We start from the raw sequence: 24,913 nt of genomic DNA, 5'->3' as shown, positions 1-24,913 counted from the left end.
CCCGTAAAAAAATATTTGCAAATAAAACCATGGTAGCAAAAATTTGAGGTATATTGATTGTAATTCGTAAATTACCAATGTTCCACGTGACATGTGACTTTTTAAGCTTTAGAATGAGCTATTGCAATATCCACTTTCATTTCTGTAAACATAAATGGAAGCAAAAATAAATCAGATTGCTGCATTGATTTGCACCGGCCACAGCAGACTTGAAATTGTCACGATTGTTGGGATCGAGAGGCAAAGTATCTACAGGATCAGAAAGCTCAAGATATAGGAAAAAAGCCTTGAATTTGAGCCCAATAGTGATAAACTGTCACATTCACTGTCGACCCCGTCTTCAAAAAGCAGAAATATCGGGTTGTTTGCATTGAAGACACTTCTGAATACCTCCACCACCTGTCCAAGACCAAATATCCGTCCCTTTGTAATCATGCTTGGGGTTGTGGGTTCGACTATAGACAAAATGCCGTCAATTTGGTTCAAGACTTGGTACAGGCTGGCAGAGACCGACTACTTGGAGAGCTTGAATACCAAGGTACTCCTGTAGTTCCTCAAGATCACCAAGACGTCGGACATGGCGTCCTACGTCTTCCAGTTGGATGGGGCACCCACACACACAGCCAATGTTGTGCAAGCCTGAATGCAAGAGAACAAAGAGTTTTCGCCCAAGAACATCGGGCCTCCCCATAGCCCAGATGATAATCCTTTGGATTACTTTATCTGGTGGAAATTCGACAACATGACCTGCAGATCAGGCCCTAGAATTGTCAGCGACCTAAAGTCCTCTGTGGAGAAGGGGTGGAAGCTGATAAGAAGAGTATAAATTGCCGGAGTGAAGTCCACCTTCCGTGGCCGCTTGAAGGCCGACAAAGAGAGCAATGGAGGTCAAATTCATAAATAATATCTGCCATTGTGTGCTTAATAAATGTATATAAGTAATCTATTAAGTCTGACTTAATTGAGACTTAGTAGGAACAAAAGTTTGCCACGTTGATTAGTGGTACATCCATTTCACACAACTCAGTATTACAAAAATTAATCTTAGGATAATACTTTATTAGACTTTAATATTGGATCAAAAATCCAACCAAGTGGCACAAAGGCCACTTGGTTGGTTGGTTGGTAATTGTAGTTCATTAAATGGCTTCACGTTTGTTTTAAAAAAAATAAAAAGTAATCAACTGAATATGCAAGTCAAGTGGATGATTTTCGCAATAATGGATCTATTTTTGCATCCATGTTTCTAGAAGATTCTCTATAAAAAGTTGAGTGCAAAAGGCTTTAGAAAATTTGTCAGGAGGAAAGATTTTCTACCACTAGTGTTAAAATATTTATTCATGAAACAAAAGTTATAACTAAACTAGTAAATGTGTTAAAATACATAAATTTTGATTGCCAAAACATTGTTAGCACAAAAAGAGTATCTTTCCCAAAAGAGGCGTAATTTTCACTGTTCAAAGGAATGATATCTTCTATAAAATATTATTTTTAATTTGAAGAATTGTAAGGATGATAAAGGCTGTTTTGCAAATGGAGTTTCGGGAATAAAGTATTACATCTTTTTCCTATAAAATCATTCTGTATCTTCTAAAAATTGAATGACTACACAAAATCACGGACATAAGGATGAATTGCATTGAATTTTAATAAAAAGATGCGGCAAATTATAGTCATTGGAAACCAATTTCCGTTTTCTATTAATCCTATAGGTTTCTTTCTAGAGTATTGGCAAAACAAATGGAACCATTTTGCAACCAAAAAATTGGGATTGAACAAAGATGATTTTTAAGGTTTGAAGCAATAAAAGCTATATACTTTTTTAAAGCTTTTGATTCCATTTTACATAGGCAAATTCTTGGATCTGTCAAAAAGTTTCTACCGAAACGTCTTTTTAACACCGTACGATCCTTGTTATATAACGGCATTTCAAACATGCCATGGAATGGACTAGAGAGTAAGCCAATCATTTTAGAGAATAATTGTCGACAATTATGGGAATCAACTCCATTTCTTTTCATAGCTGCAATCAAAGAACTCGTTTTTGGGGGTACAAAGAGGAACAATGGCTTTGGGATAAGCTTTGAGGGATTTCAACATATATTGATTTGTATGCCAATAACGTCACATTAACAATAGAGGAGAATTCTGAGTCTCAGTTAATTATAATAATACTGGTGAACTAATATAGGACGTTACAAGAAAAAAGGGATTACCAGTGAATAGAAATGAAACTTCCATTTTACCTTTCGGATTCTGGAGGCAGAAGATTATTTTGAAGTTGGAAGCCGTACAGTTAGTAGAATGGTAAAATTTTTGGATATCAACTAGAATAGTAGTGGGAATCAATAATATAATGAGAAATTAATTCGGGGCACTGTCAACAAAATGATTAATTTGTATAAAAAATTCAACCTTCTAAAAAAGTTAACTTACATATTTCTTTTGTAAGACCTTTAATTTTATAGTAAGCGGTTAGGGAACCCTTTCCATAAGATAATTTGAATATTTTCTTCTCTAAGTGGTATAAATAATGATGAAATTTTATCATGCAGTTACAAAGGTCCTTAGATTGCATTAAATATGTTAGGACCTGGAAGGACGATGGGCACATCCATAATAACACACTTCATATATTTATTGAGTATCCTATCATCTCTATCCTGAAATATTATGTATCCATCAACCTAAAAAGGTTGATGAATAGGAGGGGGGGGGGAATATTTTTTTAGTTTTTTTTTTTTTATTTCAAAGAAGGATAATTAAACTTCTTAGGTAACAAGGTCCCAGGACTTTAAAATTCTTAATTGAAAAGCCCTCATCGCCATCTGACTAAATACCTCTTAGTCCATTTTGGAAAATGAGTTGAGAAGTAACATATTGGCAGCTTCCTCCCGCTATGTCTCTCTTGCAATCAAAATTCTGAAATCCAGAAAGCAGTCATGGAATTTTGTGGAAGAAAAAAAACCTGTACCTCCATCCTACTTCCCGTAATCATATAAATATTTGAGTAGGGTTTAAGAAATGTAATTACAAATTTATCGGGATTATTAATTTGCTTTTAAAGATTATTTTTTTAAATAGTAGTTGAAATTCTACTCCGGAGCAATATGCAAAAGCTAAAGTTTTTATTTGGTACTTGTTACGGAATTGCTCCGGTTTATTTAGTTATTTATTTTCATTTATCCATGTGAGGATTTTCTTGTACCTCTCGAGTCTCTTAGTTTCATGCCCTCTATCAAAACGGGGAGTGGTGTCCTTGGGAAAGAAACTAGTCCTAAGTTGTACTTTATAAACCTCCTGGTGGTCCTAAAAGCCACAGATAATTTGTTGGTGAGGCGATCCTCCTTATATTATTCGTCCAAAAATTAACAAGAACTTCGTATCCCTCTCTAAATTATGCACTTCTTGACATCCTGAAAAGGCGTTCTTTATTTTTTTATCTTGCCCAACTCAAAAACCAGGCTATTAGAACACTTAAAAATGTCTGTAATCTTCATCACATCCACTCCAGCATCTAGGAGATCTTAGATACGCTGCTTTTCTGCTTGTCGCTGCCTCATGATGATTGAAAGATTATTATAGTAGGTTTATGTAAAATGGGCTATGGAAACAGGATATAAAAAATAATCACTAAATATGTTCATAGCAAATAAAAACAGTCCATGTTTTGCTTCCCTACCCTGTATATGGCAGAAAAGTCTCGAAATCTGAAGCTCCAGATAATGTTGTTATACCCTGTATATATTTTGTACATATTAAAATTTTTGACTAAAAAATAAAAATTACATCAGAAGTTATTGATACAAGTGATCTCAAAAGAGATCAGTATATAATTGGCTAATTATCTAACACAACCCATATTTCAATAACGAAATATGATGACTAATTGTTTGGGAGACAATGTGTTAAATATAAAAAAAGCTTATTAGGTAGTAGATCCTCTTTTTGCAAATTATAAAATAACTTCTCAGATAGTCATTACAGATTTTGGGACTACGAGCAGGGACAATCATATAATACAAATGTTGGTCGTAAGCCAAGGTAGTAATGTTGTTTTACGAATATTTTTTAAAAAGAGATCCTTCATCATTTAGAAATCATTTAAGTAAGGAAAACATACCACACACAAAAAAAACCTATTAAGATATTTATATCAATTAAATTACCTAATAATCTATCATGGCATGCCATTCGAAATTACATCGACTGAAGTACATCAATCAAACTTTTATCTGATTGAAGGATTTCTTTCTTCATAACATATTTATTATATTCTATAAAATTTATTCGTTTAAAAAATTTAGATTTAAACAGGGAATTGCTGAACACTAGAACTCTCTACTATATTCGTAATTTTGACGATTTTTTAAATTTACCTATATGCTCGTTACTTTATTATAGAATTGTTTGATATTGGTACTATAGTAATATCTTTGTACTGACCCATATAAAACAGAACACTACTGAATTAATATTGAAACGAATACTTGTAGTGCAATAACTTCATTAAAAATATCCCTAATGATCACGTTAACTCTTCCAAACAAATGAAATAGGCCCAATATTAATTTTTCTATCTATGAAGCAACAAAATATAATTGTTATTGCGTGGTTTTTGCTTTACAATTACGAGACGAAAGGGAAACTAAACAATTTTGTGAATGTTTCATCGAACTCCAAACACACTTTAAATTTCTATCATAAATAAATACAAAACAAATTTAACGCAACTTACCCTCCTCTTCAAAAAAAGCGACTTCATTTTTCCCATTGTTAGGGAACTGGAATATTATACAACTCATGATTTATAAAAGCCCTTGTTTATCTTAACCCTTTCTTTCCCAAATTAATTTGTGAATGGAATACTAAATATTTAACAACGAAATCTTACTGAAATGGCATCATATAACACATATATACGCATATCAAAATTAAATTTTGAGTTTAACACTAGAACTACGAGGGTATCATTTTTGATACCCATTTGGGATTCAATGAAATATTGTAAGAAACTTCTTGATTGTATTTGTTTATGAGTTCATGAATTCTCCTAATTCGTTTTATTAATCACAAAAAAACTAAATTATAAATTAAAATTAGTATTCGTTTCGTTGATACAGTGAACACTACCTAGACAGACGTGGGTATCATATTTGATACCCAATCATTTCAAATAATATGTTTGTTCTACAATTGTGTATGAACAGGCTCAAGCCTGTTTGAACAGGCTGAAGCAAGTTCAAACATGAATAAACTTCTCTAGATAAGAATCTTGTACATTTCTAGTATAAATATAAACGTAGATTTTTCTGAATTATCCATTCTGCTTCCACCTTATATTGTGCAAGGATGTCCAAGAAAAAATTATCCATTGAAGAAATAAGAGATTATCTTGAGTGCACATCGTACTTCCATTCAGAAGGTGAGGATTTCGAATTGGAAAAAGATGAAGAATATGTCCAACCACCTCAATCAAGTTCTTCAGATTCTGATGATTATTCTGATGTTTTTGACAAGGTAGGTAATTTTCCTGAATACCATTATTAGTTTTGCTATATACTAGATGTACTTATTAACAACTAATTGGTATGTTTAACATTTCAAGAAATTACAGGATGCAATCAAGTGACTCAATTCCCGTCTTATAAGAAACATAAATCAACCGACTTATTAAAAGAGTCAATGTATGTTGGCAAGGATAACACAATCTGCACAAACAAATAGGAAATGGACAAATTTAAGCCCGCTTTAGCCAAGAAAACATTTTGAAGGAAGTCTCAGGTCCATCATCATTTGAAAAACGTACCATCATTACAGATAAAATATTATCAGCTTTTGAACTCTTGATCGATAATTATATTATTGATCACATTGTAAAATGTACAATAGTTGAGGCTCGTTCAAAACTTAAGAATGATGTATGGACAGCCAGCAAACGAGAAATACTCCAACTGATTGCAATAATGTATGTGAGAGGAATCTTAGCCAAAGGGCAGCCGACATAAGTCATTTGGTCAAGAAAATTGGGGATCAATCGCTTTTGGAATACTATCCCTCGCGACAGATATAAGGAATTATTGAGATATATCCACTTTGATATTCGTTCCACAAGATCACAAAGACTTCAAAACGACAAGTTCGCCTTGATTTCAATGGTATGGGATCGATTTGTCGAAAATTGTAAGTCATCATACAGGCCAGATGAAAATATTACCATTGATGAGTAACTATTCCCAACACAAACTAGATATCCATCTAGCCAATATATGGCTAAAAAGCCCGATAAATTTGGTATAACATTTTGGTTAGTAGTTGATGCATCGTCCAAATACTTGGTAAATGGATTTCCTTACTTGGGAAAAGATTCTCAAAGACCAGCAAATAAATCTTTATCAGAATATGTCGTAATGAAGCTAATGGAACCATATTTGTGTAAAGGGAGGAATGTTACAAAAGATAATTTATTTACGTCATTTTCTCTTGCAAATGAACTTCAGAAAAATAGGACGACTATTTTAGGAACTATGAATCGTGCTCGCAATGAAATACCTCTTGAACTAATAGCTACCAAATAAGCACTATTTTCAAGATTAATCTTTGTAAATATTGGCAAAACATTGACTTCTTATCAAGGGAAAAAAAACAAAAATATTTTAATTTTGAACTCTGTTCACAAAATTGTGAAAGTTTTAGATGTACAAAAAAAGGTTACCAGAATCAATCCAGTATTATAATGAAACTCTGTATGGAGTTGATATTCTAGATCAAATGGCAAGACTTTATTCCACCAAAATTTCCTCTCGCCGATGGCCTTTACAAGTTTTTTTTAATATTTTAGATTTTGCTGGTATAAATGCTGTTATCTTGTACAGAGAAGTGACTGGTCAGAAAATAACTCGTCGCTAGTTTTTGAATAATTTGATTACCGAACTTATTGGTGAAGATGATGAATCAATGGATGATATAGAAGAAAATAATCAATTATTTCAATCACAATCAAACTGTTCAACTAAAAATAGAAGCTGGTGTACAGTCAATTTTACAAGAAAATCACGGCGCTTAGCAAGCAAAACCTGTTGTAAATGGAAGAAATTCGTATGCAAGTCTTGTATTGCTACAGAAAAAACAATTGTAACTTGTAAAAAATGCTAATTTCTTTATATGTGGTATTATAAAAGTTATGTTTATTTTTTTAAATAAATACTTCTTCGGAGAAAATAAAAATTAACACATTTCTTTTAATTTTATCAACCACTAACAGTTACAAATATTAAAAAATAAATAGGTATCATTTTTGATATCCACCGGCGTTTAAGGAGGGATCGTTACTATCCGTCGTTCTAGTGTTAAAGCACAAAAAGAGAATGATACCATATGCCATCATTGGGAACATATCAAAGGAAATGGTAGTGATTCCATATGGTATCATTGGGAAGATGCTATGGCATAATTGAAAGGCAAAATAAATAATTTTTTTTTATGTTACAGATAATATATTTCAAGTATTACAAATGTAATACAGTAAATTCCTTTTAATTTTTTTTGTAGAAAGTGTCATGTTGAAGTACCATATACATATGGCAAGATTATTTTATGAAGCCTTTTTCTGTAATGTCATGAAGTACAGCACCCAAGAATTGACTCTTGGTGAATCCATAAAATGATATAATATTCTGAGATATAATCCTTTCACACATATTTTTATTCTATACAGTGCCACAAGCATTTTATTTAGGTCAACACCTTCCCAAGTTTGTGCTATATTGTTTCACGATTGCAGGGCCAGGAACATCACTATGCTTTTTTCAGCTACTGACCATCGTTCAACAGTACATACTGAATTTTTACACTCATAAGTAGATACAACATTTACAGGCGAATTATCATACTATTTGTTGACGGTATGTTGTTTTTTGTTTTGGTTCGGACATCATAGTTTCCTCTATTGTCATTCTTTAGTATAGCATCACTTTTCAAACTACAGCCTGGAAATCTATTACTTCTGATTGTCCAATTACCACAAATTTCAATCTCCTTGAGAGCACAGAGTAGATTTTGAGATTTGAAGGAATTATCAGTGTAAAGCTTGAAGTTTTGATTCTTTGGAAGTTGACTAAGCAGCCTTATGACAGAATCTCCACTTATCCCTAACTGTGTACTATGAGACACTGGGGTTTCTTTTCTTACATATCATATCAAATCATAAAGTATGCTTCTTCTACTACATCTAGCAAAAACTTTGAATTTATGAGGTTTATTTATCATGTTTTGCTTCAAGGAGTTACGTTCCTAGAATGGTATCATAATTTCGTCCACTGAATTGAGTTTTTCTTGTTCAATTTTACCAAAAGTTATTGTTGATAGAGTCAATGAATGGCCTAACTTTGAAATGTTTATCATAATGGTAATCTTCTCTGGGTTTTTTGGATGAAAAAAACTTATCAGTTGTTCAAATCGATTACGAGGCAAAAATACAAGAAATCAGAGATGAAAGCAAATTTATGAAGATATATAACTAGTTTTAAAACCATTCCCATAACTAATGTACAAATAAGATTTTACTGATAATCATTATAACATCCCATTGATGTCATATGGAGTCATGCTACTTTAAAAAAATCTAGACCACAAAATATTGATATTCTGAGCAAACTTGAAATTATAGTATCAGCTATAAGATGTTTTCATTCAATTATAATTTATAAATATACCAATATTATATATACCTTGTATTTTTCTGCGGTTGTAAGCAGATCAGTGTCGACAAACACCCACAAGAACACTTCATGGGCAACTGATCAACTATGAAAGAAGCATAGCGCACACATAACAACAAAACTGATGCAAAATGTCACTATTGCAATGTCATTTACCTATGGGAATGCTAACTTGACCCATCAGAATATTCAATACGCCAGAAATCGAATTTGAAGTTGATCATGCCATATCCCATCATTGGGAAAGAAAGGGTTAAATTTATATTATATTGCCAATATTTTTCAGATTGTTTGCGATGCTTGATTTATTTTAATAATGCCTTATCAATTTAATATCATATTTAGCAATTTTTAATTATTGCTTAGTTAACTGAATGATAGTTTTAGCTTAAAAACCATTCCGTTGTTTTTCATTTTTTGATTTCTTGAATTCTTCTTATTTTCAATGCAATAAATTAGGCGTAAAACGGTACCAACTAAGTTTAATATTATAGCTATTTTTTAAGATAATAAAGGCAACCTCATCCAAATTGAATGATAGTATTGTGTTAGTTCAGTCTTAGGATCGGTTCTTAAGACTGTTGGTGCTTCGGATTGTCAGTTCTAGAACAGATTTTAAAAAATGAATTAAAATTGAGTTACGTCAACAAGGGGCAAACTTTATACGTTTTTGAACTATGTAGAACTAAATTGGATTGGACCAAGACTGAACAGAACAAGACTGTAGTCTTCAATCCTAAATAAGGACCAACTCAATTCTACTGATGGGTACTAAAGTAATTTACGAAATTCGCATAAAGTAATGAATATATCATTATTTTTTTTAACAAAAAATACAAATTTACGTAATAAGAAGGCCTATTATTTCCTACTTCTAATTGATATTATTACGATACAAAAATAATAAATCGATATTTGGTGGAGCAAAGGGAAAGTACAACTATCCCTCGTTACATTATGGACTCTTCCATATTGCTTGTTCTGTTTTTTGTAGTTTTTAATGAAGAGGTCGAGTTGTTTTTAGGCAAAAGAGGAGACAAAGAATGGGGAAGGGAACGTTTCTTAGCTCAATTAACTGATTGCCTAATTCTTACTCTGCTTTATCATTTAATTTGCGTATAAAATCAAATTGTGGATCGAAAATTAAATGAAGATCGGTTTGAAACAAAAGTAGAATCTCAAGTCTTTGTTCATGAATCCAAATCAATGAATATTTTTATCAAGGCCAGTTTAAGTCCTCAGAAAATAAAATATTATGAAATGGTTTATCTTAGTTTATATTCATTAAATTGACTTTTGAGTTAAAGTCAAGTTTTGAGTTTTTTTAATTGTGTGATCAACTCAAGTTACAAGTTTTAAAAATATGGAATCGATTCCATGTCCCACCTCTGGTATGAGGTGTACAGTATCAATGAATCATACATACTTTCAAAAATTTAACAAAAATGGATGCTAAAGAACCTTATTCAATTTAATCTTGGAACATGTTAACTTGAATTTTCTGGTTTCTCCTTCAGTTGAAGAGATTAAAGAGATGTTTTGGAGTAGTTTGAGATCTTTTTCTGTTGTTCTAGAGGTCTTTTATTGACTGCATTTATTTTGAAATACAATATCAAAGGAGATCAAGAGATAGTTCGGCCTTACAATGTATAACTAATCATAAATAGGAAAAGGAGGCAGGATAACCTACTCCTAGTCAAGGCAAGATATATAGGTAGTGAAATTACAGTACCTAATGAATAATTACAACAAAATCTTGTAAATTGTTCTCAAGGTCATTTACCTTATGTCTCGGCTCAATTATTTTCCAAAAGAACATGGACTTTTCAATAGGATGAAAACAAATTAAACAAAGTAGAATGACCAGGAAAGATGTGAGGGTACTTCTGGATCCATGTGGCAGAGTGGAGACAAATCCAAGCAAGGTGGTTAATAATAAATAATAATAAAAATGGTTAATAAATATTATCAAAAAATGTATAGGTGCAGAGACTATATGAACTATAATGAAAAGTCATGCTTAAAATTTACTTTCACCTCAGCATACTGTCCTGTTGAGGTTAAATATGGTGTTATATTGAATTTTACCAAAATAAGTTAATCTTTTAAGAAGTCGTTAGAAGAGAAAACTAGTGTTAAAGAAATTAGAGAACTCATTAGGTCATATAATAAATAAATCCCCTTGACCTGATGTCTTGTCAATGAAATATTATAAGAAATATACTACACCTCTCTCCCCCCATCGTTAGAAGAAGATTTCAATGTAGTTATTTCTAATGGTTTTAAAGAGGCACCTTTCAATATGAAAACTAATTCCTATACCGAAAAAGGGATAATGATCTATTGAACACCTTCACCCTTAAACTAGGCGAAATGTTTGGTAAAAAATCTATAATGAAATCTTAGCAATGAATTAAGAAAGGGTTTGTCTCATATTTTAAGCTTGTCACAAAAAAGGTTTATTCCAAGTTGAGTCACGGCAGATGTGCTTAGAAAAATTAATGGTTCGATTTCACACAAAACCTACAAAAATTCTTATGTAGCAGTGTTTGCAATTTACTTTATGATGACATTTGACAGTATATCAGACAAATGGATGATAAAAAGATTAAAAGTGCACGGGCTGGGGGATAAATTTATAAGAATTGTGGCAGTAAGTCTTTTTGACCTTTTTACCTTTTATAAAAGAAAAGAGTATAATTTTAATATGAATGGAGGATGTCGTCAAGGAAAAATAATCTTTTCAGCTTTATTTATTATTTATTTAATCAATTATTAAAGGAAATCAATGCATCGAAATATATAAAGAGTATAAAAGTGGGAGACATTGCAAATAAAATTGAAGCTTTCGCTGATGACATTACTATGATTTATTCCGGAAGCCAAAAAGGTATTCAGAATTATTTCAAGCAGACATCACTTATTTTAAAGGACAACGGCAAAAAAATCTGGATTAATGGTTCATCTTAAAAAAACATAGAAAATGGTTTATTTTAATTATTTTTCTAATTTGAACGGTAACGGTCTGGCAAGAATTCAAATATGGAATTCATTTATTTTATCTAAAATAACTAATATTTTGAAACTGATACCTTTTTTAGGTATTTTATACAAGAAGATAAACGATAAAGTTGATAATTTGTTAGCACCGGAATAAAAAAGCTTAAGGATATCTCGGACTTGTATTAATTTCCCCAAGAAGTTAGGCGAGCTAGGCTTATTAAAATTAAAAGGTTTTTGGAAAACGATGCTTTTTAAATGGTCCAGACGAATTTTTGACAAGGATTCCGTATGGAATACAATACTGGACCAAACGTTCCTTGAAATAATGGACATATCTCTGGGGCAAGAGAAAGGCAACGGACCATGCAAAATTACACGGATAACTAAGGATATAAGACCACTCTGGGAAAAAAATGAAGCAAATAATGGAGAATTGGCGGATAAAGTTTTTGAAAGAATGAAATAGCAGGAACCAGTTTTAGAGAACGGCAGATTGGCAAATATATCGGATACGTCTATCAAAAGAATGATATCGCTCTTGGGAAAGGTTTTTAATAAAAATGGTGAATTTACAGCAAATAAGATTTTGGAAAGAGAAATAATTTTAAAGAGGGTTGTTTCCAAGAGAAGAGAAATTAGCCTAAGGTATAGTATTTTGAATTGTATGAAAATAATAGGAAACAATGGGCTGATTACGCTTTTAGTGGGCAAATCAAAAGAAAATCAATGTTTAGCTCAAATAAAGAAGATAGATAGGTTTGGCTTTAAAGCTTTGGTGGGGTCGATAATCAATTGGCTTAAGAGGACTATTCTTTATTTAGAATGAAGTAGAGAGTGTTTACCAACTTACTAACCTTTGGTAATTTTTATGGTGGAACGTAGGGAAGATGAACATGTTTCTTTTGTAAACAATCACTGAAAACATCCCAACATTTTTTGTTGGATTGTATACATAAATTAATTTAATGGATCAAGTAAATCAACTTTTTTTCTTTCAAGTTTAAAGTGAGTTTTGACCTTAATTTTTTTCCATATTTTTATATGGTCCCGTATCAAGAGGAAATACATTATTTCAAAAGGTACAGTTTCTGATATATAAATTTAGATGTACATGAATACCATTGCCTAAGGATTAATTGCCATTATTGTATTTAATATGTTAAAAAATTAAGACATAATGTTTTTGTATAATATTTAGTAGAAATATAGTTGTACCGAGGTACAAAAAAAAAAAAGAATCTTAATTTGATAAAAAATAATTTATCATATATAATGAGCGAAATGGAACTATTTATATTTTGTAGATATTTAAATCATAGCATAATATATATTTATACATACATCTAATTGCTATAATTTTTGGATGATAAAATAAATAACCCCAATAGAATTCAAATCTACATAGTATCTTTTTTTTTTTCTTCTTTTTTTTGAAAAGTAGTACAACATAATATTTAGTCTAAAATAAAGTTTTTATATAAAACAAATATATGCACAAGATCAAGATAATATGAAAATGTATGTACGTGTATCAATTAATTTAGAAATGATATTGCATGTTAAATATATATTATAAAAATAAGATTGAGGAAATATGTATAATATTACGCTGAATCTAAATTTTTGCCCCCTAGTTTGTAGAGGAGCTGAGTATTTCATCGTTAGAGCTTTATGCATTCTAACCAATCAAGATGTGAATCACTTCCTTACATTTTGAGCCAAATGTAATATTTGGCTCCTGAACAAATGAACCGACAACAACAGACAAAATTTGTAAAATATATATTTATATAATGATAATGCGGTTAGATATAAAATATTTCCGAATAAAGACGTCTAAAGGTGAGGATTGGATATTAATAAAGAAACCAAGGAACATAACCGGCTTTTAGATTGGAATAAAGCTGAATTGTTCATCTTCTTTGTGAGTAATTAAGAGTTGTCAAGAGTTCTTCTGATCCCAGGTTCCATAATTATAGACCATATTTAATCATCACAGTAATTTAATTTATGAAATGGAAGAGACCGTATCCCAAATATGATAGAATTATAGTTCAATGAGATTGGTAATTGAAGATTTGAATATCACTAGTCTGGTAGAATACATCCGTATATATTTCCCTAGCGGGTAATATGATGAGTTGAAGCGGCACACTCGGGAGAGACTTCACAGTATTACTTGGCAAAGGTTAAAAATCTATAGAGAGGAAAAAACAAAGGATCATATATTGGACATCAGCTGCTATAACACCCTCCAAGCGCCCGCGGAAGGCCTTGCATACATTGATGGTGTAATGGTCTTCCATAGCTGCCTATTGATCATTAACGCTGGCCTTCAATGAGTCCAAATTCGGGTGACGGGTAGCACAGGCCTTCTTCTCAATTTGAGACCACACACTGTAGTCAAGAGGATTCAAATCAGGTGATTGAGGTGGTCAAATGTTTTTGTTCCAAAATGGCATGCTGGCAGCGAGCAAATAATGAGTCACTCCACAGGTATGGGCAGGTCTTTTAGATCTTTTCTCTCCTTGACAAGCTTCTGGACCTTGAACACAGTAGTCCTGGATAGTCCAGTGTCATTGATTATCTCCTTGACAGACCTACCGGCGTGGAGGAAAGCGGCAACCATATGACGTTTGGCCTCGTCATTCATCGTAAACGACTTTGCTTGATGCGAGTAAGAAAAAAAAACACAGTCAAAAGATTTACCGAATTTTTTATTTCTGGTCACGGAACCTCGATATATAAGCGTTTAAAAATTAGGCCGCGTATTTATGCAACTACAGGTATATCGACACTTTTCGAAAATATATTAATAAACTAGTTTTAGTTTATATATTTTTGTCGAAATGATCAATTCTAATCTTATGATTTCATCTTCATCATTCAAGTAAGACTAATATATATATATATATATTGAAAATCAATAGAGTCAAATGATGCAATAAGAAAATTGATCCCTTGGTAGATTTATATTGCATAATTAATCCATGTCTATACTTTTGACGTTAGTCGATAACAAGACATTTGGTTATTACCAGTAGTCCCCAGAAAGAGGGGTTACTCTATCACAGAGCTGAATATTTACAAAGGGTGGGATATGTAAATAGGTTCAAATTAAGAAAATCTATTTTTTTCGTTAATGTTAGGGTAAAAATAGATATCATATTGTTTTTTAAAATTAATTAAGTCTTTCTTTGAATCTATTTTAAAAATTAAAAGATGTTTTAGTAATTTTAGTAAAAAAAAGTTTTATTGTGAAAATAGTTTTGAACATTGTCCGTATTCTTTATGTTAAAATACGACTAGTAAAGGAGTTCCAAATTAGTTGTAAAACTGGTATCGTATGCTGTTAAGGCAGAATTTTTAATCATAGAGCCTGCTGTAAAAGATGAGTGAGGTTGCTACTGGACAACACGTTTATTGATACCCTGGGGTTCATTTAAAATCATTATTATACGGGTATAGATAATATACTGAGACCTGCATCTAAGTAGTCATTAAAATACTCATAATTGATCAAGGTGATGATGTACCTAGAAAATTTGATTTTATAATATTTTTTACTATAACAATGCACATAAATTATGAATTTGTTCACCATCAGACTGCATGACAGCCTCGAACTGCCTCTGGGACCCCTAACATACATCGACAACGTAGTCATTTTTTATGATCCTTCACGGCTGGTTAATGGAGGTCTTCAGGGCATCAATATTCGGGTGGTGGACATTGCAGGCCTTCTGCTCAATTTACAACTAAATGGAGTAATTCAGTGGACTTAGATCTAGCCTCTGAATGGGGCCAAAGGTACTTGGACCAGAAGTTCATGTTGCTATTCTTCCATTCTTGTACAATATTGGCCAAATTATTGGTGAAATACGTGCGTGACCTTTTGGATTTTCATGGTCTCGGTGATCAATGGCGCCACATTTTTCTTCAACACCATCAAGTAATCGGCTGTAGGTAACCGGTATTCAATAGGAATCCAAAATGGTGTCTTTTTTCTCCAGTTGATGACACAACCCCCTACATTATCACAGATGCTGGATGTTTGGTATTGGTGACTATCCTTATGCTGGTTTTATCCTTACCAACACATGCCACTTAATCATTTTACTTTTTTGTTTAAAAAAAATTACTCAGCTGATGTTGTAATTCAGATCATTGATGAGTTGTTGACATCGCTGAAGACAGAGTTCTTTCTGACGTTGGGACAGGAGTGGGCTCTCAATTCTTCTAAGCAACCTTCCTCCAGTCTTCCGGATAGTCGAACCCACAGTACATCAAATCACTTTCTTCTTCTGGTCGTACTCTGACTTTTTCATCGTTGGGTTGACCTTATAGGTCTCCATCATGTCCTCAGGCTTCATATTAGTGTGTCTTCTACTCTTAAGCTTGTCCTTAAGGTTGTCCCCATCACCCAAACGATTGATGATCCGACAGACTGTGGACTAGCTCACATTTAAGGCTTTCATAATATATGAGGTGGTCCACCCGGTGTGGATTAACTTGCCTATGATTGCTCTTCTTGCCTCCATTGCGACATATACATAATTTTTATTTACAACATGTACATCAATGAAAGGCTTACAATCTAACATATTCAAAAATAATTGGAACCTTCAGATTTAATCAACAACACCTGTTCAAAACTGTATTTTTAGAAGGTATCATTACTTTTTCTACATCCGGTACAAAATACTACGTGCAAAAATTATTTTTCTTTTTTCATTAAGACAAAAAACAAGTTTTATAAATCCAAAAAAGGTTTTATTTATGCTTGATAATGTTTTGAAACCTAAATTAGATAGGTCAGTTTGATTATTTTTATGTTTCTTTTGAAATAAAATTTCAATTAAGAGTTGAAAAAGGATCACTATTTTATACGAAAAGATGCAAAATTAAAAAATAATTGTGGTTTATTAGTTTATCGGGTATTTAGTTTTTGCCCATTTCGCATTTTTTTTTGTTTCTTTTTGTCTTTATATATATTTTCTTATTACCAAAATATGAACCAACTGCACAAACTTAAAATTCTTAAATAACACTAAATATAAAAAGATCAATTTTATCTATGTAGTACTGCCATAAGTGGAGTTATTTGTTCTCAAAAAGTTCAAATTTTAAAGTATGAAAATGACATAAAAAATTGTTTTTCGTAGAAACTGAATCCATCAAGGGATTTTCACATAGAACACTTATAAAAAAACAAGAACTTAATTAAAATTATTAAAATATTAGGTCAAATTATTTTTTGGCAACAATCATTTTCGACGGCAAATGCTACTCTAATTCATGATTGGGGCAACTGTACTTCAACGAAAACTTTAAAAATGTACATCTAGAACGAAACGAAGACTGTCTCAATATTACTTCTACAGTCTATTGGGCATGCATATAAAAAAACTATTTTATTAAGAAATACAATATTTTTTTTGACTTTTGTTGAATAAAGAGCTAAGTAGCATAAGTTTCAACCAGTACTTACCGTTCAGAGTTAACAAGAGCCCAATTCATAAGTACTTGTATAAAAATTACGGCATACATTAATGAAGTACAATAATCTTGGAACTTTACATTAATAAGGTTTTTGATCCATTGCAAGAATCAAAGTTTTGTCAGTAATGCCATTTATATAAAAAACTGTAAGAGACATTTTCTGTACAGTGGAAGAAAAACGTGTTAAAGTAATTAATGTTAATTTTGTAATTGATTTAGAGAGGTTTAGTTATATTTTGTTTGTTGACATTCTGTTTTAACCATCCTTTATCCATAAACTAGGTTATAAAAAAACAGTTTGTCATCGCGTCATCATGAAAGCCAAAAGCAAGCACATCTCAGATCTCCTATATGATGATGTTGAGATAACGAGGGTTATGGTCATTGTGACGTGCTCCATAATGCCTGGTTTTTAAGGTAGTTCAGATGAAAAACAATGGAGAATACCTCTCCGGGAAAGCAGGAAGTGAAAGGCATAAGAAGAAAAATGTCATGGAGGACCCCCAAAATCGATTAATCATCTTACCAACTTCTTTTCTGTGGTTGTTATGATCATCAGGGGAACCACAAAGGGCGGCTTGGGATTGTCCTCATACACAAGGACCCTGCACCACCTTCTGACAGACATCATGAAAACCAGAAGGCTCGGGAAGTAACTGGCAAATGAATGTAGTACCCTTCCTCATCAGATTTGAACCCACTAGACATTGATGCGTGGAGGATTTGGGAATAGGAAACCTTCAAAACTCAACATCGAAATGTAGACACACTGAAGGGGGCCATAGTAGCTGGTTGGGCAAATTGTCTAAGGGGTTTTGCATCACCTCCTCTTAGGCCTTCTAGCGACGTGTAAAGACTGTGATTGATACTGAAAGTGGGCATATGGTATTACCAAGTTCGCAAAGGTATTGTTTAAAATTTTTGTAAAAAAACTTTTATTCAATAAAGAAATATCACAGTATTTCTAAAGCAACCGCTGGATTCCACTTATTGCTGTCCAATCTATAGACAAGTATACAAAATGGTGTTAATTACCTTTTTTTGTAAAGTTCTAATTACATTAAAACAACTTTTCAAATATTTATTTTTTAATAATAAGAAAAAAATATATATTTCATAGCCTTTGACTGAAAAGATCTCCCAATATATTTAGCTTTCATACTAGAAGTTAATGTTTTATGGAGACAGAATGAATAAAACGATTTTACATACACACATTCCCATAGTAGATTTGTTGAGAGCACACCCGTTGTTAACTTTTTTACTTTTTTTTCCTCTAAAGTGCGCCTTTGAATGAAGACGGAAAAATAAAACCAAGAACTACAAGGAAAAACAGAAATACTTTTATTGTTCTATTTTCAATGTAAAGAGACATTTTTAACCATTTCAACCGATATTTTTGTCATAATCTATAATCCTTTGGGAGAATCTTAAAACAATTATTTTGAGAGGAGTAACGCAATAGTAATTGTAGCTCTCTGGCTTTTTTATTTTTGTATGTTCATAAGTGAAAACATGTTTTTATTCAAAATAAAAGTGAATTATTTTATTTTTTTAATTATTTGTATCTCCGCCGTGTCAGGTAAGAAATTTCGTTAAATAAAAATGTTTTTTAATTCCTCAAAAACCATTGATTAGAACAACATTTATAATTATGCACTAAGTATATTTCTATATACACTTAATTAATCCTTAGAATCAACATGTTCTTCAAGTAGTTGAAAAATGTATAACCCTTTATTGGAAAATTGTAATTTATTCCCTAAATAATAGTCGTATATTTTGCTAATTTTTTAACCATACACGCCGTGAATTAAGTTTTAAATGGAATTTTAAAAAAAATATTTACAAATGAATATTACGGTGTGGATAGTTAATATTTGTAATTTTTAAAAATATATTCTTTTTGTGAATATCTCTGAATTTTGATTTTTTTTTTCAAAAATTTAATATTTGAAATTCAATTTTTTAAATTTTTTTACACCAAAACTTAACTTTCTGTGCTTAGATATTGATTTTTTCCAAAAATTCTGAAAAGACGAATTAGTCATATACGAGCGTAAAAGTATCTAAATATCTGGACTTATAAATAACAAGATAATCACTCGAAAATTTCAATGGTTTACAGCAAATGAAAATAGTTGAAATTTTATATCAATGACTATAGCTAAAATATATGACCAAGTTTTTTTTTAAATATTTGATTAGCAAATGATCGATCCGCTATGAACAAAATAAACTTGTATACTTACTATCTTCAATGTATTTATAAGACGAACACATTTAGAAAAATGAGACTTTTATACCCTCGAAATATATTTCATTATGGAAGACTGTAAATGTTCTCAAGGGTAACATCATTTGACCCAATTACAAATTTGTGATAACTTTGCTTCACATTTGATACAACTTTCGACAAACTTAACAAAAGGGCTTCTGACACGAATATCTAGGTTTCTATTTGTTTATTCACTCCATAAACTAAATATCCGTGTAACATCTTGCATGTATCATATTGTTGCTTCTCTTTTTTTTAAAGTATTTAAGTTACCTTCTGCATTCAATTTGTTTAGTATCTATGATACTTAATTTCTCTCTGAGTTAGGACATTTTTGTAATTATCTATTAAGGTTTCAATGTATGTTTTATGAGTTCTTATAATTTTTCAACCCTAACAATGAATAAGAAAAAAGAAAATTTCATATTCTGTATAGAGTAAGTATTTTTTTATACTACAGGATTGGGACATGTAACCAATTGCAAACGTTCAAAAAAATGAAGTATCCCATATTTTTAAAAATTGTCGCCAAATTTACGATATGCTAAATTGATTTTATTTTAATATTCCTGTCCTCATTTGTGTCACTCATCCCTTACAGTTCTTTAAATGGCTGGAGGTAACCTTTATTTTACTCTTGTATAACCTGGTGTACTTATCCTTGATGACGTGGATGAGGTTATAGGAATAAAGATACCTCCTTCAGTTATGTTGGTTTTTAGGGGAAACTATAAAATTTCATAATTTACAAATAGGAGATCAATTTATTAAATGCTGATTAGATTTATTTCAATATTCTTGCAATCAGCCTCAATTCCTCTCTTCTAGCGGTTCTTGAAACGGTTGCAGGTAATCTTCATTTCGCCTGTTGTACTCTTTCTTGATGAGGGAAGCCTCTACTTACCTACAAACACGCCGCCCAAAAAGTCCATAGAGTTTAAACGTCGTTAGCTAACGAGCATTTGTATTCTAAACAAAGGAGTAAAAAATTAGAGTTGTTTTGATCCTTATTTTAGGATTGTAGACTTAAGTCCCGTCCAGTATAGTCTCAGAACGGTCCAGTTCTATCTTGCATATAAGTCTTAAAGCTTATATAGTTCGTTACATGAGGACGTCACTCGCCTAAATTTCATCTTTTTCAATAAGCTCTTGTAGTGACACTCCAAAAGACGGGTTGTAAGACTGGACTAGACAGAATAAGTAACAATGCACTACTATCCATTTCAGATACTTTCTAGACACATGGTTAGAACCATTGTCCTCATGCCACACCCAGAGACAACTACAAGCTCATTATATTTGATCTATGGCATTACAATGTCCTCCATTATACTCAGTTAGCTGACGCTAACATAAAAAAATTCGTAGATGAAAAATAAGAGGGTTAAAAATAGTTCATTGTTGTTTATAGTAAGAAATAATTTAAGAGAATAAAGTTTTACATTGATGAAACATCTATTACGTTAGGTTTTTAAAGGAAGTAACGGATGATTAAGTTAAAATCCTAGATTTTAGATTTTTGCATTATTTAGCATTATTTATATACTTCTATTTAAAGAAGCTCATTTTGGAAGTTTTATTACAAATTCATTGGACATGCATTGTTTTATAGAAAATATATATTTACAATATCGTTATTAAGGCCCTAAATTAGTTTAATTTTTTACACTAACTGAATTTTTAATATAAAAATATTAATGTTTTGTTGGCTGATGTACAATCCATCGTCTAAGTTTAAATATTATATTAGTAGATCCATTTAAAAAAAGGAGCGAAATATTTAAAAAAATATCACAATAAGAAGCTCAGCCCACTAACTGTTCTTGGTGTATATCCTTTAAAGTCCTCACCAAGAAAGAAGCTTTGGAAAAACATTTTCTATGGTTTTTTTATTTCACTGGGTCTACAAAAACAACAACGAATGTTTTTATTTTTTGGGTTTTTTCTACAGATCCCATTGTTTATAATAAGGGTTCTATTAAACAGATGAGATGCCGTTTCACAGTAAAATTGCATTTTAAAGAAAGCACATGGATTTTTATGCATACAACTGAAAGAAATTTTATTTCTAAGCAAATAAAACTGTCTATGAAAATGACTCAAAAACCTTCAAACTAAAACATACTTTCAAAATTGTAAAAAAATATAAGATCATATTCTCAAAAATATATTTGGAAATACAATAGATGTACAAAAAATCCAAAAAATTGGAAACAATTATAAAAATAAACTTGCTACACTAACTGTCAGGTCATGAAACAGCACATATTTTTTGGGTCCACTAAATCAATTTCATTTCTGTTTATATGATACAAATCATTACTGGTTTGCATTCAAACATATTAAAACTATGCATATTTAACATTTCCATCGGTAATTTGAAAAAAGGCTACATCGACCCTGCATGTCACAGTGAAGTGGTAAAATCCCACAGTAATCATTATGCACATCTGGTTGGGTTTGTTAGGGTCTTGAGCAAATGGTTTCTTGTGAGGTACATTTTATGAGAAGGAGGTTGATAGTCGGCCGATGTTGGCTTGTCGGGTTACTTTAAGCCTTGGGGGACTGTAAATTTATACAGATTTGTAAGTTTTGTAATGGAAATGTAGTTGAAAGTATCGTTAAGAAATAATCACATTTTGAGTGCCCCATAAATTTGAATTGTATGTGGATTTTACTTTTACCTTCAAGTGTCAAATCGACCGTTATGGTACAGGATGTTTTCCAAAAAAATTTAGAACCCTTTAAATCTTTGTTATATTATATCAAACTACACAATTTTGTTCAAAAGGTCTTAGACACTATAATATGCTGGAAAAAAAACATAGCTTATCTATGAGTTTTCACCAAAAAGTTTCTTCATGTGAGGAGTAATTTCTCTGTTTCTATCTTCTATGAAGAGTCTAACTTGCAATAAAAAGCTATTTAAAAAAAAGTGTGAATAAGTGTTTGGTTTTTTTTGCAATAGATGCATCAACCAATTATTAGAGAATGCTAAAACAGGTGAAATTTAATAAAAGCACATTTTATAATAAGATAAAGATACTCAAAATGTACTTTATCAAACGGTCGAGCAGTGGGTTAAATGGTTAAATTAAAATTTATGACTTCAACACAAAAATAATTTAACGTATAAAGTTAAATCCAAATAATATCAATTTATATTTTTCATTTCATAAAATGAACACATTTATGGCATAGAATATTAAAAATAATGGTAAAAAAATCAAGTTTTTCCATTACAATTATATTCATATTTTATTACCATATATTCGTTATATGATTGGTCCCTTCAATCATAAGAACTTTTGCTCCAAAGCCATAGTTCCGTTTTTTTATATATACGTATTTCTTCTGTTTATTACCATGAACGTCAATTGTAAAATTTAAATGTTAGTCGTTTTTTTTATTTGAATGTGCTTAAAAATATATACCTTTTAAAAGATAAGACAATTTTTTGTTATATATATCTTTAAAATAAATCTCTATTGATAAAAAAACTAAATCAAACTTTATAATATTAAACTTGCATTATTTTTTCAACTTTTATGTGAAATATAATTGTCTTTGTAGTTATTTAATGTATCAAACTATATCGCCCGAAAGGCAATAAACTATATAATATATGTGCAATGTACATACATTTGAGTAAAAATGAAAAATAAGTAAAAGAGAAATTATGCAATATGAAATAAAGTTTTAAGTGAAAAACATTCGACAACTCTCTATAAAAATTTAGATTTTTTTTTCTCCAAATAAATATATGTTTGTAGGTAATGTTATTGAAATAAATGGCAGATATTAAAAAAAAATATATCCGAATATTGTTATAATGCAGCCATCAGCGACATAATGTACAAAAATAAACGTTAGGACTTATTGAATCATAATAATATTGTAAAAAACTAAGTCACATAGTTGTATAAAATGTGATCTTAACAAGACTGGGATTTTTTTTTTCTAATTGACAATATAAAAAAGATTTTTTATTTTCCAATACTATTATTCTGATTTTTTCATTCTTTAAGATATAACATCTAAAAATAAACAAAGAACTATCTCGTTTACTCATAAAATACAGAAAGTAATGTTAGGATTTGTTGGAGATGCTAATTGGGAGCATTTCGGCATTTTAAAAAACGAAAATCAAGGTGGTAACCTAGAGAACTTGATAAATGTTTTGCAGGAGAGAAGCTTAACAATTGACGTTTTAATAGATCGGTTGATACGAGAAGGAGTAGGAAATTGATTTGAACAAGGACGATGGGAAGAATTTATCTGATATTAACTCTCAATTCTACAGTCCAAGAAGCAGTTACAACTATAACTCCACAATTAATCCTTAGGGCGACTCTCCGTTTGTTATGAGCACACATAAATATTCTATCCGGTTCGGTTCTATCAATAATATGTTGTATCTAACAGATAAAGAATTCCCTTTTCAGGAATTAAATAATAATCACAAAAAATAAGGGGGAAAAAAATTCAACCTTCAATTTGACAACTTAAAAAAAAACTAAAAAATAACAGCCGAGCTAAAAAATACACCCGATATAAGTATAAGTACTTTTTGGACTCAGCGTAGAATTGAAGAGCGAAATTGATTCATTTCTGCCTCGATATGACATTGCTAGATACAAAGTGGGGCTTCTGTTTTTATCCTTCATCTTACAGCTGCTTGCAGTTGATCTATTAAAACGTCATGAGTGATAAACTGCAGTCCTCCCAAACATTCTTCAAAGTGTTAGGGTTAACAAGTCATTTTTCGATTATTTTTATTTATAAGTACTGTCATGTCATATTTTATACAATTCAGCTAATACATATTAAGGTGTGTTACCTTTATTGTATATCGCATACATATCATCCTTTAAAATAACATAATATAGTCAAAAGTAATAATAAAATAAACCAATTCTTCCAAGGTTTATTTTATTATTAATCAAAAATAGTTTCGATTTTTAGTAGCACCTTTAAAATATCCAAATGATTCATGGAAAATATATCATTACAATAATATAAAAAATTGCTTTATAACTAGTTTAAATGGATTTATAACAGAGGGGGGCAATTAAGGGGAGGGGAATTATTGTACAATAACCATAATCGAATTTATGTATGTGCGCAAAATTTTACTTAGTCATATGAATTCAAAATATCTTGGATCATAGTAATTTGGGACTAGTGTCGTTCAGAGTCTCTTTTTAGCCTTAAAACAATTCCCAAATTAAAAGAAGTATTAATTAAACATATGTAAAAGATATTTTTTTAATTAAAAATTAAATATTTTTATTGATTCTATATCTTGTTCTGAACTCGGTATATTTCATTATTTTTAGTGTGAAAATGATGAAAGCCACTCTTCTTTAGATCCTTATAACTTATTCATAATACATAGTGATGAGGAATA

General features: G+C 31.0%; 1 protein-coding gene and 1 long non-coding RNA gene across 2 annotated transcripts in view; both read left to right on the top strand.

Moving 5' to 3' along the window:
• Window positions 1–5,341: 5,341 nt before the first annotated feature.
• On the top strand, window positions 5,342–7,231 carry LOC121128005 (uncharacterized). The gene is made up of 2 exons (XR_005867996.2): window positions 5,342–5,520; window positions 5,609–7,231. It is a non-coding gene; the product is annotated as an uncharacterized lncRNA (long non-coding RNA).
• An 11,343-nt stretch (window positions 7,232–18,574) lies between these two features.
• The window catches only part of LOC121128677 (uncharacterized), a 226,237-nt gene continuing 219,898 nt past the window's right edge, over window positions 18,575–24,913 (top strand). Inside the window, exon 1 of the mRNA XM_040724265.2 lies at window positions 18,575–18,807. Coding sequence (XP_040580199.2) covers window positions 18,723–18,807 — 85 coding nt within the window. The 5' untranslated portion in view covers window positions 18,575–18,722. The remainder of the gene's footprint in view (window positions 18,808–24,913) is intronic.

Source organism: Lepeophtheirus salmonis, chromosome 13 (genome assembly GCF_016086655.4).
Source record: "Lepeophtheirus salmonis chromosome 13, UVic_Lsal_1.4, whole genome shotgun sequence".
Classification (NCBI taxonomy): Eukaryota; Metazoa; Arthropoda; class Copepoda; order Siphonostomatoida; family Caligidae; genus Lepeophtheirus; species Lepeophtheirus salmonis.
The sequence above is the reverse complement of the archived record's forward strand: the minus strand, read 5'-3'. Positions and strand labels throughout refer to the sequence as shown.